This window comes from Tiliqua scincoides, chromosome 14, assembly GCF_035046505.1.
Source record: "Tiliqua scincoides isolate rTilSci1 chromosome 14, rTilSci1.hap2, whole genome shotgun sequence".
Classification (NCBI taxonomy): Eukaryota; Metazoa; Chordata; class Lepidosauria; order Squamata; family Scincidae; genus Tiliqua; species Tiliqua scincoides.
The window spans coordinates 13,980,474-13,993,446 of NC_089834.1; the positions used below are offsets into that span (position 1 = coordinate 13,980,474).

Sequence of the window (12,973 nt, forward strand, 5' to 3'; positions counted from 1 at the left end):
TTCCAGACTCACAAAGAGAGTCTGGTCCAACAAGAAGCTGACGGAACATACCAAGATCCAGGTCTACAGAGCTTGCGTCCTGAGTACACTTCTGTACTGCAGCGAGTCATGGACTCTTCGCTCACAACAGGAGAGGAAACTGAGCGCTTTCCACATGCGCTGCCTCCGACGCATCCTTGGCATCACCTGGCAGGACAAAGTTCCAAACAACACAGTCCTGGAACGTGCTGGAATCCCTAGCATGTATTCTATTTTACAAGAACCACAACATTCAGATGTTTCTTTCTGATCTGGTTTCACATTCTGGCCTCCATCCTCCCACGCTCAGAGCAGATGGAATAACTTGGCTCAGCTTGTCAGCTGCTTCAAGGTCGCACCGTGCAGGTGGCCTCGAACTGTCTGCATTCCTAAAAGTCCTAAAATGCTGTCTGCAGGGTGTTCATTCAAAAGTACGTTCCACCATAATCAGTAGGGTTTACTTCCACAGAAGTAGATTGCAAACTTCAAGCTGCACTCATTGAATTAATCACATGGATTAACTCAACATTCAACACAGCCCCATTCAACACAGTGGAAGAAACTTAGGTGCAAGCATGTGCTGGCTGCCCTGCAGTTCTACTCAAGGCAACCAGAGGGCAGCCATTCCCCTCTGCCTGCAGTACCGCTCGGGGCCACCATAGGGCAGCATTTCCCCCATGCCTTCAGTATCTCTCGGGACCACCAGAGGGCAGCATATCCGCTTTGCCTGCAGTACCTGTCGGGGCCACCAGAGGACAGCATTTCCCCCTTGCCTGCAGTACCCTCCGGCCCACCAGAGGGCGGCCTTTCCGCCAAAACCTTAGGCGTCGGGCAGAAACGGTCACGTGTTCCTGCCCGGAACGGTCTCGCGCGGCGCCTGGAGAGACGCTGACGCATGCGCAGACGCTGCAGCCCGTCTTGTGAGAGGCCTGTTGTGCGGGCGAAGCGGTGTCGGCGGAGGGGCCGCGGCCTGAGTCGGGGCGCGAGGGGAAGGCGGTGCGCGGGCCCCGGGCTCCTGCTGTGGCGAGGCGCTCGTCAGGCAGCACCGCGGGCAGGCCGGCTTCCCTCACCGAGGGGTCCTCTCGTGGCCCGGCGCGGCGGTGACGTCATCTGCGGCGCGCAGCGAAGGGCTCCGCAAGATGGCGGCGGCCGCTGCTGCTGGTTCCCGCTGGCTGCGGAGCTGCTGCGCGCTGCTCAGGTGCGGCTGCCCCGCGCCCGCTCCGGACCCCTCGGCCCCTGAGGGCAGGGCAGGCGAGCAGGCCCCGGCGCCCCCGGCTGTGGCCGGCGGGGGGGGGAAGGGTGTGGGGCTCCCCCAGTAGGCGCCGCAGGGGGGAGCCGCGTCGTCTGGGGTGGAGTCTGGGCCGTTGGCCTGCGGAACTCCTTGCCACTGGGCCCGGCCTGGGTGCTTTCAAGGAGTTCGCACAGCTTTCTAGAGGAAAGCCCAGCCCCCCCCCCCGGCGCTGAGGCTGCAGCCCTGGGCAGGCTTCTGGGGGAGCCCTGCGGGGCCTGCTCTGGGGAAGCCTGCAGGGGGCTCCTTCGCGCGCCGTTCCTGCTGGTTGGAGGCGTTCAGTTCAGTCAAGTCCTTCACTTAAAAGGACTCTTCACAGGTCCTCTTCGCCCCACGGGGGCCACGCCCAGTTTACTGCACTAACTGAACACCTCAAACAAGCAGGAAAGTGAAGCTTTTGCGTGAAGAAGACTCGGCTTCAGCAGCAGGCAACCTGGAGGGGCTTGGAATCCACTCCGACTCCCAGCAGTCCTCCTGGGCCTGTCTGTGGGGGCGTCCTGTCAGGCTCCTGAAGCCTGCCGTAGCCTTGCTGCCCATCCCACACGCAGTCCCACCAGCTGCCCCAGTGCACAGGCTCCTGCACGGGAGGGTCAGGCCTGCTCCTCTCCTGCCTTCGCTCCCCGTTCTTGAATATTTACACACCTTGTTCGGGAAAGGAAGCGTCTAAACCAGGGGTGCCCAAACCTCACCCCTGGGGCCACATGCAGCCCTCGAGGCCTCTCAGTGTGGCCCTCAGGGAGCCCCCAGTCTCCAATGAGCCTCTGGCCCACCAGAAATTTGTTGCAGCCCGCACTGGCCTGACACAACTGCTCTCAGCCTGAAGGCAACTGTTTGCGTGAGCTGTGGGATGAGGGCTTCCTCCACTGCTTGCTGTTTCATGTCTGTGATGCAGTAGTGGCAGCAAAGGAAAGGCCAGCCTTGCTTTGTGCAAGACCTTTTATTGGCCTTAAGCTATTGCAAGACCTTCATTCATTCATATAAGCTCATCTTTAATATATTCATTTATGTAAACTTATGTAAATGTATTCAAATTTTAAATGTAAATTAAGTCTTTCCCCAGCCCTCTCTGAAGCAGTGTCAGAGAGCTGATGTGGCCCTCCTGTCAAAAACTTTGGACACCCCTGGTCTGAACCCTTGAAACAAGTGGCAACCCAAACAGAGTCTTAGTTTTCAGTTTATTATCTGGCAACAGGTCCCTTGTGGAAATGTGCTGCCTTATAACCCCGCACCCCTTCCAGTTTTATTATTCATATTGTTAGAATGCAAACCGTGCCAGTGTTGGCCTTGAATTGTGTGCCATTCTTGGCCAATTCCCTTTTGAAATATGCCTGGGGAGCATGTCAGGCCCCTGCTTGTCTGATTTGTCAAAGCAATAACTGACTTTAAATCACGTGTGCAAATGGTGCCAATATGATACTAAACTTCACGTCCTCCTCAGCTTTGAGAGCTTAAGGTTTGGGGCATTTTCCCTGTTACTCTTAATACAGAAGCTTTTGGTTCAGTTGTGCTCTTCCAGCAAATTGTGTGTTGTTGGTCACAAATGATTGTGCAATCTGCATGTATTGTTTAGGCAGTGGCATTCAAACTGGGGCATCATGACACCCCAGCCTGCGGGGCCTGGCCTTTGCCCCCTTAAGGGGTGGGGATATACAGGAGACAGGGGGAAGGCAGCAGCACGATCCGCAGGAGCACACTGCTCAGGGGGGCTGCAGGGGCTTGGGTGCATTTGCCCAAGCCTCCTGCAGCCTCCGGGGGGGTGTGGGGAGCCCTGCACAACCTTCGGCAGGGCTCCCCAGGTCAGGGAAAGGGAGAGCGGGGCGATCTGCTCTGCCTCTACAAAAGCGGAAGCGGAGCATAATCACCCCACTCTCCCTTTCCCTGACCTGGGGAGCCCTGCAGGGGCTCGCACAGGGCTCCCTGCACACAGGGACGGCTGCTGCAGGGACTGGAGGGTGCATCCCAGTCCCTGCAGCCCCATCAGGTCGCTGCCTCCCCCCTGCCGCCTCCCCCTCCCCACCCCCGCAGAGACTTAATGCGGGTTTCAAACTCCTGGAGAGTTTGAAAACCGCAGGTTTTAGGGTTAAGGTTATATATCATATTGTATATTTTTGAACTGAGCCTGTACAGAAGTAATGTTCTTTTTGCTCTGTGGGATAGCATTTAATAACTCGCATATGTACTAAGATTTATTTTGTGCAGTCAGTTTTAAGTTGGGTGCGGAAGCAGAAGTATCAGTGTCAGGGAAATGTACAGTAGCTACAAACACTAGTTCACTCTGCTTTTTCAAAGTTTTTAGAATCTGCAGGCACAGAGCTGGGCCTTACTGGGTGTTTGGCAGTGTCAGAGTGAAGATAAACCTGCTCTTTACCTCTTGAAACGAGGGGACTGTAAGCAGGGATTTCCTGGCAGCTCTCTGTAGATGCTGGTTGTAGTTATGTAAGACCCAGGCTGCTTCCGCTTAGTAAATACATTTGTGTTCCTTCTGAGGCAACCTGTCTTATACCTAATGCCAATATCTTTTCTAGGCAGAGTTTACCAGTCCTGGCAAGTGGGAGAACCCGCTGTGTGGCAAGACTGAGAGGACCATGGAGCAAAGTGGCAGTACTGGGTTTTGGCATTTCCCTGTCTGCAATTCCTATTGCACAGGTAACCTTCTGGAAAATACAATTTATAAGATGAATATGAGAGTTTTGGTTGAGAATCTGGAAGCAATTACTTCATGGCATTGATACATGTATTTAGGAATGTTGTGGTTAAGAGACTGAGCTGCAGTGCCAAAGGGCAGTGGGTGAGCTGCAGCCAAGCAGGGGGTGGGGCTAGGATGCCGGATCCTAACCCTGGTCCCAGGTGACCCAGAGCAATCACTGTTGGCAACCTTCAGTCTTGAAAGACTATGGTATCGCGCTCTGAAAGGTGGTTCTGGAACAGCGTCTAGTGTGGCTGAAAAGGCCAATTCGGGAGTGACAATCCCTTCCACACCGGGAGCAAGTGCAGTCTGTCCCTGGTCTGTCTCCCTGGCTATGGGCCTTCCTTCTTTGCCTCTTATCCTCAGACTGTTGGCCAAGTGTCTCTTCAAACTGGGAAAGACCATGCTGCACAGCCTGCCTCCAAGCGGGCCGCTCAGAGGCCAGGGTTTCCCACCTGTTGAGGTCCACTCCTAAGGCCTTCAGATCCCTCTTGCAGATGACCTTGTATCGCAGCTGTGGTCTACCTGTAGGGCGCTTTAACATAAGTAACGTGGCGCCACGTAAAGGGCGCCACATAAGTAACGTGGTCTTTATTCTTATATGTTTTGGGGCACTGATATGGGCTGATAAAAGATTGTGGGAGGCAGGGGGAGACTTTGGCCCAATGAATTGTTCCCAGTGCTTGTCAAAATATTTGATACTTTCTGTGTTGTTAACTGCATATTTTGTGCTAGCTGTTACATTTAATTTTAGGTAGCTGCAAGCCTATCCATAGCAGTCAGTGGCAGAGCAATCACAGGCTGCACAGATCTGCACCATCTTCTGAGATGGCGCAGATCTACGTAGTCCCATTGAGGGTGATGCAGCGTTCGTTAACCATGGTAAGTGGAATGCATTCACCTTGCCCTGGGCTGAGCCGCAGGCAGCCCCAACCCCACACTGGATACAGGGCTGGCCGGCCAGCCTCCCCCTTCCAGCTTGGGTTAGTATTGGGCTGTAAATGAAGCTCCTTGTTTTCTTCCAATCTCCTGAAAACTGGTTTTGGAAAAGAGGAAAAAAATAGTCTAACTATTAAAAATAGTTTAATAGTCTAAACAGAATTATTCTTAAGAGGAAACTTATCGTTCAACATGCTTTTAGCTCTATCAAGACTTCATTGGGGCAAATAATATGGGCCACATGGAGCTATTGTATTTTGCACCTGCATTTCCTTCTCTCATTCCCTGAAAGGCTTCCTCCTTTTCACATACAAAACCTGGGAGTTGGCTTCTCTCTCTCTCTCTCCCCTTTTATTCAAGCTACAGCAAAACTTTGAAATACTGCTAATGTTCCTTTACGTTGTGTTGTCTTTTGCTGCAAAGAGTCTAGCCTGTTCTTGTTTGTTCACAGTCTGCCAACTGGCATTCGCTTCCTCTCTCTCTTTCAGGGTTATTTTAAGTACCGTATTTTTCGCTCCATAAGACGCACCTGACCATAAGACGCACCTATTTTTTAGAGGAGGAAAACAGGAAAAAAAATATTCTGAACCAAATAGTGTAATAAAATATTTAATAAACTATAACAGAATAACATTTGAACCGTCCCCCCCTTCTTAGGGTGAATGGGATCATAAACTGGCATGAAGATCCCTCCCTTTATTAGGGTGAATGGGATCATAAACTGGCATGAAGATCCCCCCTTCATTAAGGTCCCCAGCGTGCACTCTTTTTTGCAGTATTCGCTCCATAAGACGCACACACTTCCCCCCCCCACTTTTTTTTGGGGGGAAGTGCGTCTTATGGAGCAAAAAATACGGTATAAAGTGAGGATTGTGGTGTACGTTTAGTGTGTGCTCTGAAAAGTGCCAAAGGAATAACTGTTCTTAGAAGCTCTGCTACTCAGTGCTGCTGCAGATCTTTGCATTATGTGGTGCTTTCTTGTTCCCAGATTCCAAAGAGCCCTGGACTTTGGAGAGCAACCTGACTAAGGCATGGTTTTTACCTTTCAGAAACATGAGCCAGGCTCTCTTAGCAATGAGGCCTTGATCCGAAGAGCCGTCTCGTTAGTAACCGACAGCACTGGCACCCTCCTCTCTCAAACCACTTACGCATTAATTGATGCACTAACAGAATATACGACGGTAAGAGCTTTGGAAGATGAGAATTTTGTGGTCTACTGTGCAAGCCTCTGTAAATGAAATCTCTAGTCAAGTGGCTGCCGCTTGACTATCTCTGGGATCATCTCCTCCCAGCAGTTGGCATCTGCAGGTGAGATCCAGCTTTGATTTCCCATCTATGGTGCAGGCCAGATGGGAAATGGGGTTCCCCACTGTGACTCCAGCGCTTTGAAATGCCCTTTGAGGAGAGGTTTTTATGCCCCCCGCCTCATCCAGTTCTTTTAAAAGGCAGCTGAAGACTTTCTTTTCCCAGACAAAGCTTTGCAGAGGGGCTCACTGGACTGCTTTTAGTCTCTTTTGTAGCGATTTTATGTGTAGCGAACGTTTTACCTTTGTTCAACACTTTTCCATGCTGCTTTTTATAAACCATTAAATACTAGAGGCTTCTCTCCTTCTGCAGGCTGTCTACACACTAGTGTCACTGTACCAGAACTACAAACAACTCCTTGGAAAAATGAATACGAAGGAGGAAGATGCAGTGTGGCAGGTCATCATTGGTGCCCGCGTTGAGGTGAGTAACCTGCTTCTCGAGCCATCCTGCCTTTCTCCAGATGTACTCACAGTATTCTGGTCCCTAATGGTTCCAACAATGAAGCTGAGGAACCTGGATTTACCTTCCCAATTCCATCTGGTCAGGTAACTAGTTTCAGTTCTCAAGTCTGCACACCTAGAAATGACACTCAAGCAGGACAATGACTCAATCCCTCTTGAAGCAGTCTAAAGAAAAGGGTGCGTTGAATCTGTATGCCATTTATTTGTGGGTGAATGAGCAGGCTCAACTGGAGCATTTAATGTGGTGTTTGTCTCCCATTAGATGGCTGCCAAAAAACAGGAGTACCTGAAGTTGGAGTCCCGGTGGATGAGTGCCTTGCGTCTCTCAGAGATGGCAGCTGAAGCAGCCTATCAATCAGGTACTGTCAACCAATTAAATGAAAGCAAGTATTTCACTTAGCAAATAAAGTGGCATTGTTTTAAAACAGTTTCTCAAGGCTAAGACCTTGATCCAAAGGGCTGTCTGCAAATGGCCCATGTGAACATCTAAAAAACTCTTTTAAAAATATTCTAGTGTTTTCCCATAGGGAAATACAACTTAGTGCGTGGATAGACTTAATTTAAACCAGTAGTCTTCAACCTTTTTCTTGCCATGACCTCAATAAATACATAGGGGATGAGGCTGGAGATGCACTGTTGATCCACCCCCCCCCTCCTGGGACCTTATCCTCGCTCCCCACTCTCTGCCCCAAGATGCCCTCCCTGTGGTGGTCACTGTAACCAAAAATTCTTATTAGAGAGAGCAGAAAAGGTGACCATGAAGCCTGGCGTCAGTGAAAGCTATTCTAGCACAAGTACTAAGAACCTGAGCAGGTACCTAAGGGGAATACCAGGTGCCTCTCCCTTTACCTGGTGGTAAAATAGTCTTCAGCCTTTTTAATTCCCATAAGTTGCCGTGACCCCACAACTGAGACTTCATGACCCCATTGGGGTCCCGACTTCACAGCTGAAGAACACTGATTTAAACCATCTGAGATTACTGTTGCTTTGAGGATGTGAAAAAAGTGAATGGGGGCAAGCACTGGGTTCCGCTGAGTAACTGTGCAGCTTGCTGTTGCACGACTGCCACGTTTGCCACAGTGTTAATGGCAAGATGCACATCCTTGAGGTGGGGAGCCCCAGGCAAGAGATTAGCTGCAGCGTAAAAGTTTGCCCCATGAGGCTGCTCTGACTTGCTCTTATCTTTTTCAGGAGCTGACCAGGCCTCTGTATCAACACACAACCACATTCAGCTGGTAAAGACCCAAGTGCAAGAGGTGCGGCAGCTGTCCCAAAAGGCCGAGACAAAGCTGGCTGAAGCTCAGACAGAGGAGCTCCTGCACTTGAAGGAAGAGGAACCCCCACTGCTAGCCGAGCAGCAGGAAGGCAGCACAGAGGAGACACATGAAGCTTACCTGCGTGAAGACTGAAGTGCTGACAGCCTGGGGTTTGACCACCACTGCACATCTTGGTGGGAAAGCTGGAGGTGCCCCAGCAGAGCACTGAGCAACACCATTTTGCTTTACCAAATGTTCAGGGCCTGTAGCCAGGGTTGCGTTTTTAATCTGTCAGAGAGCTTATTTAAATAGGCAACTATGCAAATGTGAAAGCAGCCGGCAGAGATGTGTTTTTGCTAGCTGTTCAGATCTGTTATTGGAAGGGCTAATTGAGATGATCCAATAACAGATCCTTAAACTCCCCAAAGTTGGGAGATAATTGTAGGTTTCAATACAAGAGGGACAGGTCCCTTGCCATTAAAAAGGAAATGAAGTGGTGTCCTATACAATTTGCACCTGACATTCAAGAATTGAGTTCTGTTGCTTTGCCAGAAAGCTGTGTGGAGAATAAATATCAGTTGGGGTATTTTCTAATTATGTAAGCTCTTGATAACTTGCGTTGAATCCTGTTTTAGAATAAAAGCCAAACTGTTGGAATTCCACCTTTTCTTATTAGTAAAAGTACTTGATAGTGTACACAGAAGCTGTGATCCAGCAAGAAAGAACTCTTTAAGAATTGGCTGTAGCTGAAGGGACAAGTGAGTTTTACCTGTAGAGCGACCTGCTCAGAAGCCTGAAAGGGCAGAAGGTGGTGGCACGTCTCCTCCTTGGCGCAAGGAGATTAGTTCCCCTCCCCCAAAACCTCAGTCATATCAATTTTAGGGCAGGTGCTGCATTTTAGACACTGATCATTAAATCATTTTAGAATCTTGAGTTTTCTGACACAGAGGAAAAAGCAAGACCTTGGTTAAGCTTTTGCATTGCTCTGTTGGCCGTTTAGCTCTAAGCTTTTCCCTTTTTGAAGACTGTCTACAGTGGTCCCAACTAAACTACTTAACCATTCTACAAATCAGTGAATGAACAACCAGTATGTACATCACATTATATTACTAGCACACATTTTCTGCATAATGTTTTGGGTCCTCGTTTACATTCCTGGAGGGCCTTGGCCAAATAAGGGAATCTCTAGTCAAAGTATTTTATGTATTTTTCCTCTTATAGACCTTTCCTCAACAAGAAGCAGAGCTCACTGTCTCCTATATTGGTCCCTGCTATGTCAATCATCTTTTCATCATCAAGTGAAAGGTTCTTTCTACAGAAGGTCTAATAACTGAATCCTAAGTAGTTCTTTGACAGAGCCCTGCATAGCTAAGGGCGAAATGTCAGGAAAAGCTGGACTTGGTGAATGTAGCCTTGAAACCCATAGACGGAACCTTTCACTCGATGATAGTTCTGGCCACAAAAGCCACAGTTCCCATCTCATCTGTACATGTTTTTCTGAATTCCGAGAACCTTTATTGGCATACAATATATGTTTTTGAACCTGCTGTGGGAGTTAGAGAAGCACATATCTGCCTGTCGAGTATAGCTTACCTTACCTCAAAGTTTCAATAACTTTTTTCATAGTAGCGGTGCTGGAGTGTTGACCGCAGACCTTGCCATCGTCCTCCTCGTCCATGGAATAGAGAAGCCCCGGCTCAGGAAGTTGCCATCACTCCATTTGGCTCTGCTGTAGGACTTTCCTCTGCCCATCCTGGAGCTTGAATTGCAGCTACTGCTGCCTTACAGATACAAGCCAAAGCCCTCTGCATGATTTGCCTGTGCACAGCAGCTGTTATTTGAGCACCCTAAATACAATCCTACACTTAAGGCAGCTTTTTTTTACCTTCTTGTAGGGAGTTCTTTCTAAGAGCTTTTAAAAGAAACAACAGATATAAAATGAGAGGAAGCCATCCTAGCCCCAAATGGTTTATTGCATTCCCATCTGACAACACTTTAAACAGGGCTCAGGTATGTTGCACGGGTTCTAATACAATGCCAATTCTCTGCATATACACAAGAGTTTTCACTATTCCATCAGCTAGCTGGACAGATCAGCCTTCCCAGAGTACAACCATCCTCTTCCCTCGCTAACCACCAAGGTTCACTCATCACAGGTTTTATCTGCAGCAGGGCAGAAACAAGGTACTGAATTGCCTGCCAGTCAGTTTCACTGGATGACGTCTAGGCCTTGTATTTTGAGAGGGAGAGAAGAACTTCTCACTTTCATCTTTTTCCACATCATGTATATTCAAAAGCCTCCATCATACCTCCCTTAGCTATCCTTTTCTATGCCACAAAGGCCCTGAATGCAGTAGCCTCTCCTCAGAAGAAAGGTGCTCTTCTGAACGTTTTGGTCTGCTTTTTCCAGCTCTAGATGCAGCAGCTGAGTTGTATCTAATCTGTCCTGCCACTCCAAAAGGGGTAGACTTAACTCAGTAAAAAACACTGCACTTAATGCATTTCTTTACCTTTCACCAGCTGCAGGTTGGGTTTTATCTTACACAAACACCAAACAGAGATAAGTTCTTTAGAAACACAATTCAGATCAGTGAAACATTCACAGAGGTAGCCTTTACCTGGAAATCTAGCAAGCAGCTTTCAGTGATCGAATTTATTAACCCCTCTTTGTCTGGTCACCTGGAGGATTAGTCATAATCACCACAGGTGACCCTGCTAGTGGCTTATTATCTTATCCACCTTCAAGAAGCTGAACTCTCACCACCCTCCGCATACTATTTTCTTCTTTGTCGCATTTATCAACAGAGAAGGTGTTCAGCACCTACATTTTGCAAATGATTTACTCACATCCACCGTGGAGGAAAAAAAGAAAGAGGCCATTGTTATTGCTGAACTCCATCAACTCCTCCCCTTCCCTGGGGGCCAAGTGCTTTTCCTGCACAAATGCCAGTGGAAAACATGATTAATGAAAAAGTTATTACAAAATCCAAACACAACACCGAGTCCCAGAACAGCTTCAAAACTACATATTAGTCTTTTATGGTGCCACAAGACCCTCCATAGTTTTGCTGCCATCACAGCTTTTCTGGAAATGCTACAAAAAGCCAACATGTTACATTACTGGCATCTTAACCCAGCAAACAGATATGCTGGGCAGCCTTCAGTGTAACAGGGCTTAATGCACATTACCAGCTAAGAGTAGGCATCACGTTCTATCTTTAGGGCCCAGGGAACGCGTCAGCTCACATCAAGAGCTGTGGAACAACAATTATGCTGAGCCACTGAACCAAAAGCAAAGCCCTTCCTTCAGAGCCCAGCTGGAGGAGACCAAGGACTCATTTAGGCCAGTCTCCAACATCAGCACATTGGATGCCAGCCCCAAGCAGGGCAGGAGGCAATAGATCTCTCTGGCAGGGGTAGTCATCCTCCTCCAGCAACAGCCCCCTCCATTATCTGTCCCCAGCCTGAATCTTCCAATGTGGAGGCTCCTTGTAGTTCTCATGAATAGGAACCGAACCACTGAAAGTCTTTGGCCATTTTGAAGACTTCTGTAAACCATTATCTGGGGGGGGGAATCAGTGCAAAAGTTATCCTATTGTAAACAAACGTTTAAAAGAGTTATATGTTAATATCGGCTTAACCAACTCCTATCAAAGCCTGCCCCGTGGCCCACTGGGCCAGACACGTGCGAATCGGTTCTATAGAGTGAGAGCTCCTGACTTGGCACATCGAAGGCGCTCCCCTTTCAGGAGTGTCCACATGACCCAAAGCTCTGTCGGATTTAGTTTGTGTACGATCATCAGTTCTTTGTACAGGCAGGGATCAAACGGATTAAAGGGCCTCTGGATTCCAAAGGTCTTAAAGCCAGGGTGGAATGTGGGAGCCACCCCCAGTTTCGCCAAACACATCCCAACAAAGACATCGTCTATTGGGAACAGCTCCGTGTCCTCAACTGTCACCTGCAGCCGTCGCACCATCTGCCGGGACATGACGTAGCCTCCGCCACCCGCGTAGGGGGGGTAGTAAGGTGCTCGGTACATCAACTCCGGGATGAAATACTTGGTGTTGGTGTTTCTGATTGGTCGGGCTCTGCTGATGACATCCCCAGCAAAGAGATTCTTCTCAGGGTCCAAGTCCTTAAGGAACTCGACGATATTATAAGTGTTAACAAAGACATCGTCATCCCCCTTCAGTACAAAGCTGGCATAAGGACAGTCCTCCACAAACCAGCGGAGGAAGTGCAGTTCCTTCAGTGTCAGGTTGAAGAAGTTGTCGACAAAATCCCACTGGATGATGTCATCGAATTCCAGGCTTTCGTAGGCCAAAAGCGGGTGGAGAGAGTGAGCCTGAACTTTGACCTCTGAGCGGCCCAACAAGAACACCAGCCGGACCAGTTTGCCACCAACGACTGTCTCCTTTCCCCAGGTGTTCCTGATGGTCACCCGCCGGTCTATGTTGACCGGGGCCGATTTGATGGCCAGCAGAAGGAACGTCTCTGTGTCACACCCAGACGGCTTCAGCAGAGTGGAGAAGTTCCGGCAGTGCTTATACGTTAAGAAAACACGGTGAACTTCGGGGAGGGAAGCGGATGTGTTGGCAACACTAAGGTCTGGCAAGCATTGACTAGGCTCTGCCAGTTCAGGACCTCTGAAAGTACGCTTCTGATTGGACCTCTCTGGCTTTCTGGTTGCTGAGGTCACAACTGACTTGGTGTCTCTCCTTATGTACACCAGGCACACAAGTACCGATACAGAAACAAAGTACACTGCAAATCTTCTTATCCTGAGCTGCATCTCCAATGCTGCAGAAGGACTGAGCACCTGTATGGTTAGAAGACACATTGCTATTAAACAGTCAATTCCCATGCAGTATATAACTTCAGCAAGCAAAATCTAAGCACAGGCTAGGAGGGAAATTGAATGAAAGGTGTGTTTGCTGTATTCCGTTTGAAGGAAAAAAAATGAATATGTAGGTTCTGGGATTCCTTGTGGCTTGGTCCATTCACACAACCCCCCTC

General features: G+C 48.9%; 2 protein-coding genes across 2 annotated transcripts; one reads left to right on the forward strand and one right to left on the reverse strand.

Moving 5' to 3' along the window:
* Positions 1-1,125: 1,125 nt before the first annotated feature.
* Positions 1,126-8,613, forward strand: DIABLO (diablo IAP-binding mitochondrial protein). The gene is made up of 6 exons (XM_066609844.1): positions 1,126-1,216; positions 3,832-3,952; positions 5,981-6,112; positions 6,549-6,659; positions 6,963-7,059; positions 7,892-8,613. The coding sequence occupies exons 1-6, from the start codon at positions 1,158-1,160 to the stop codon at positions 8,107-8,109; spliced, it is 738 nt and encodes a 245-aa protein (XP_066465941.1). The 5' UTR covers positions 1,126-1,157; the 3' UTR covers positions 8,110-8,613.
* Positions 8,614-11,654: 3,041 nt separating this feature from the next.
* On the reverse strand, positions 11,655-12,749 carry B3GNT4 (UDP-GlcNAc:betaGal beta-1,3-N-acetylglucosaminyltransferase 4). Its single transcript, XM_066609934.1, has one exon. The coding sequence runs from the start codon at positions 12,747-12,749 to the stop codon at positions 11,655-11,657; it is 1,095 nt and encodes a 364-aa protein (XP_066466031.1).
* Between the last annotated feature and the right edge of the window lie 224 nt (positions 12,750-12,973).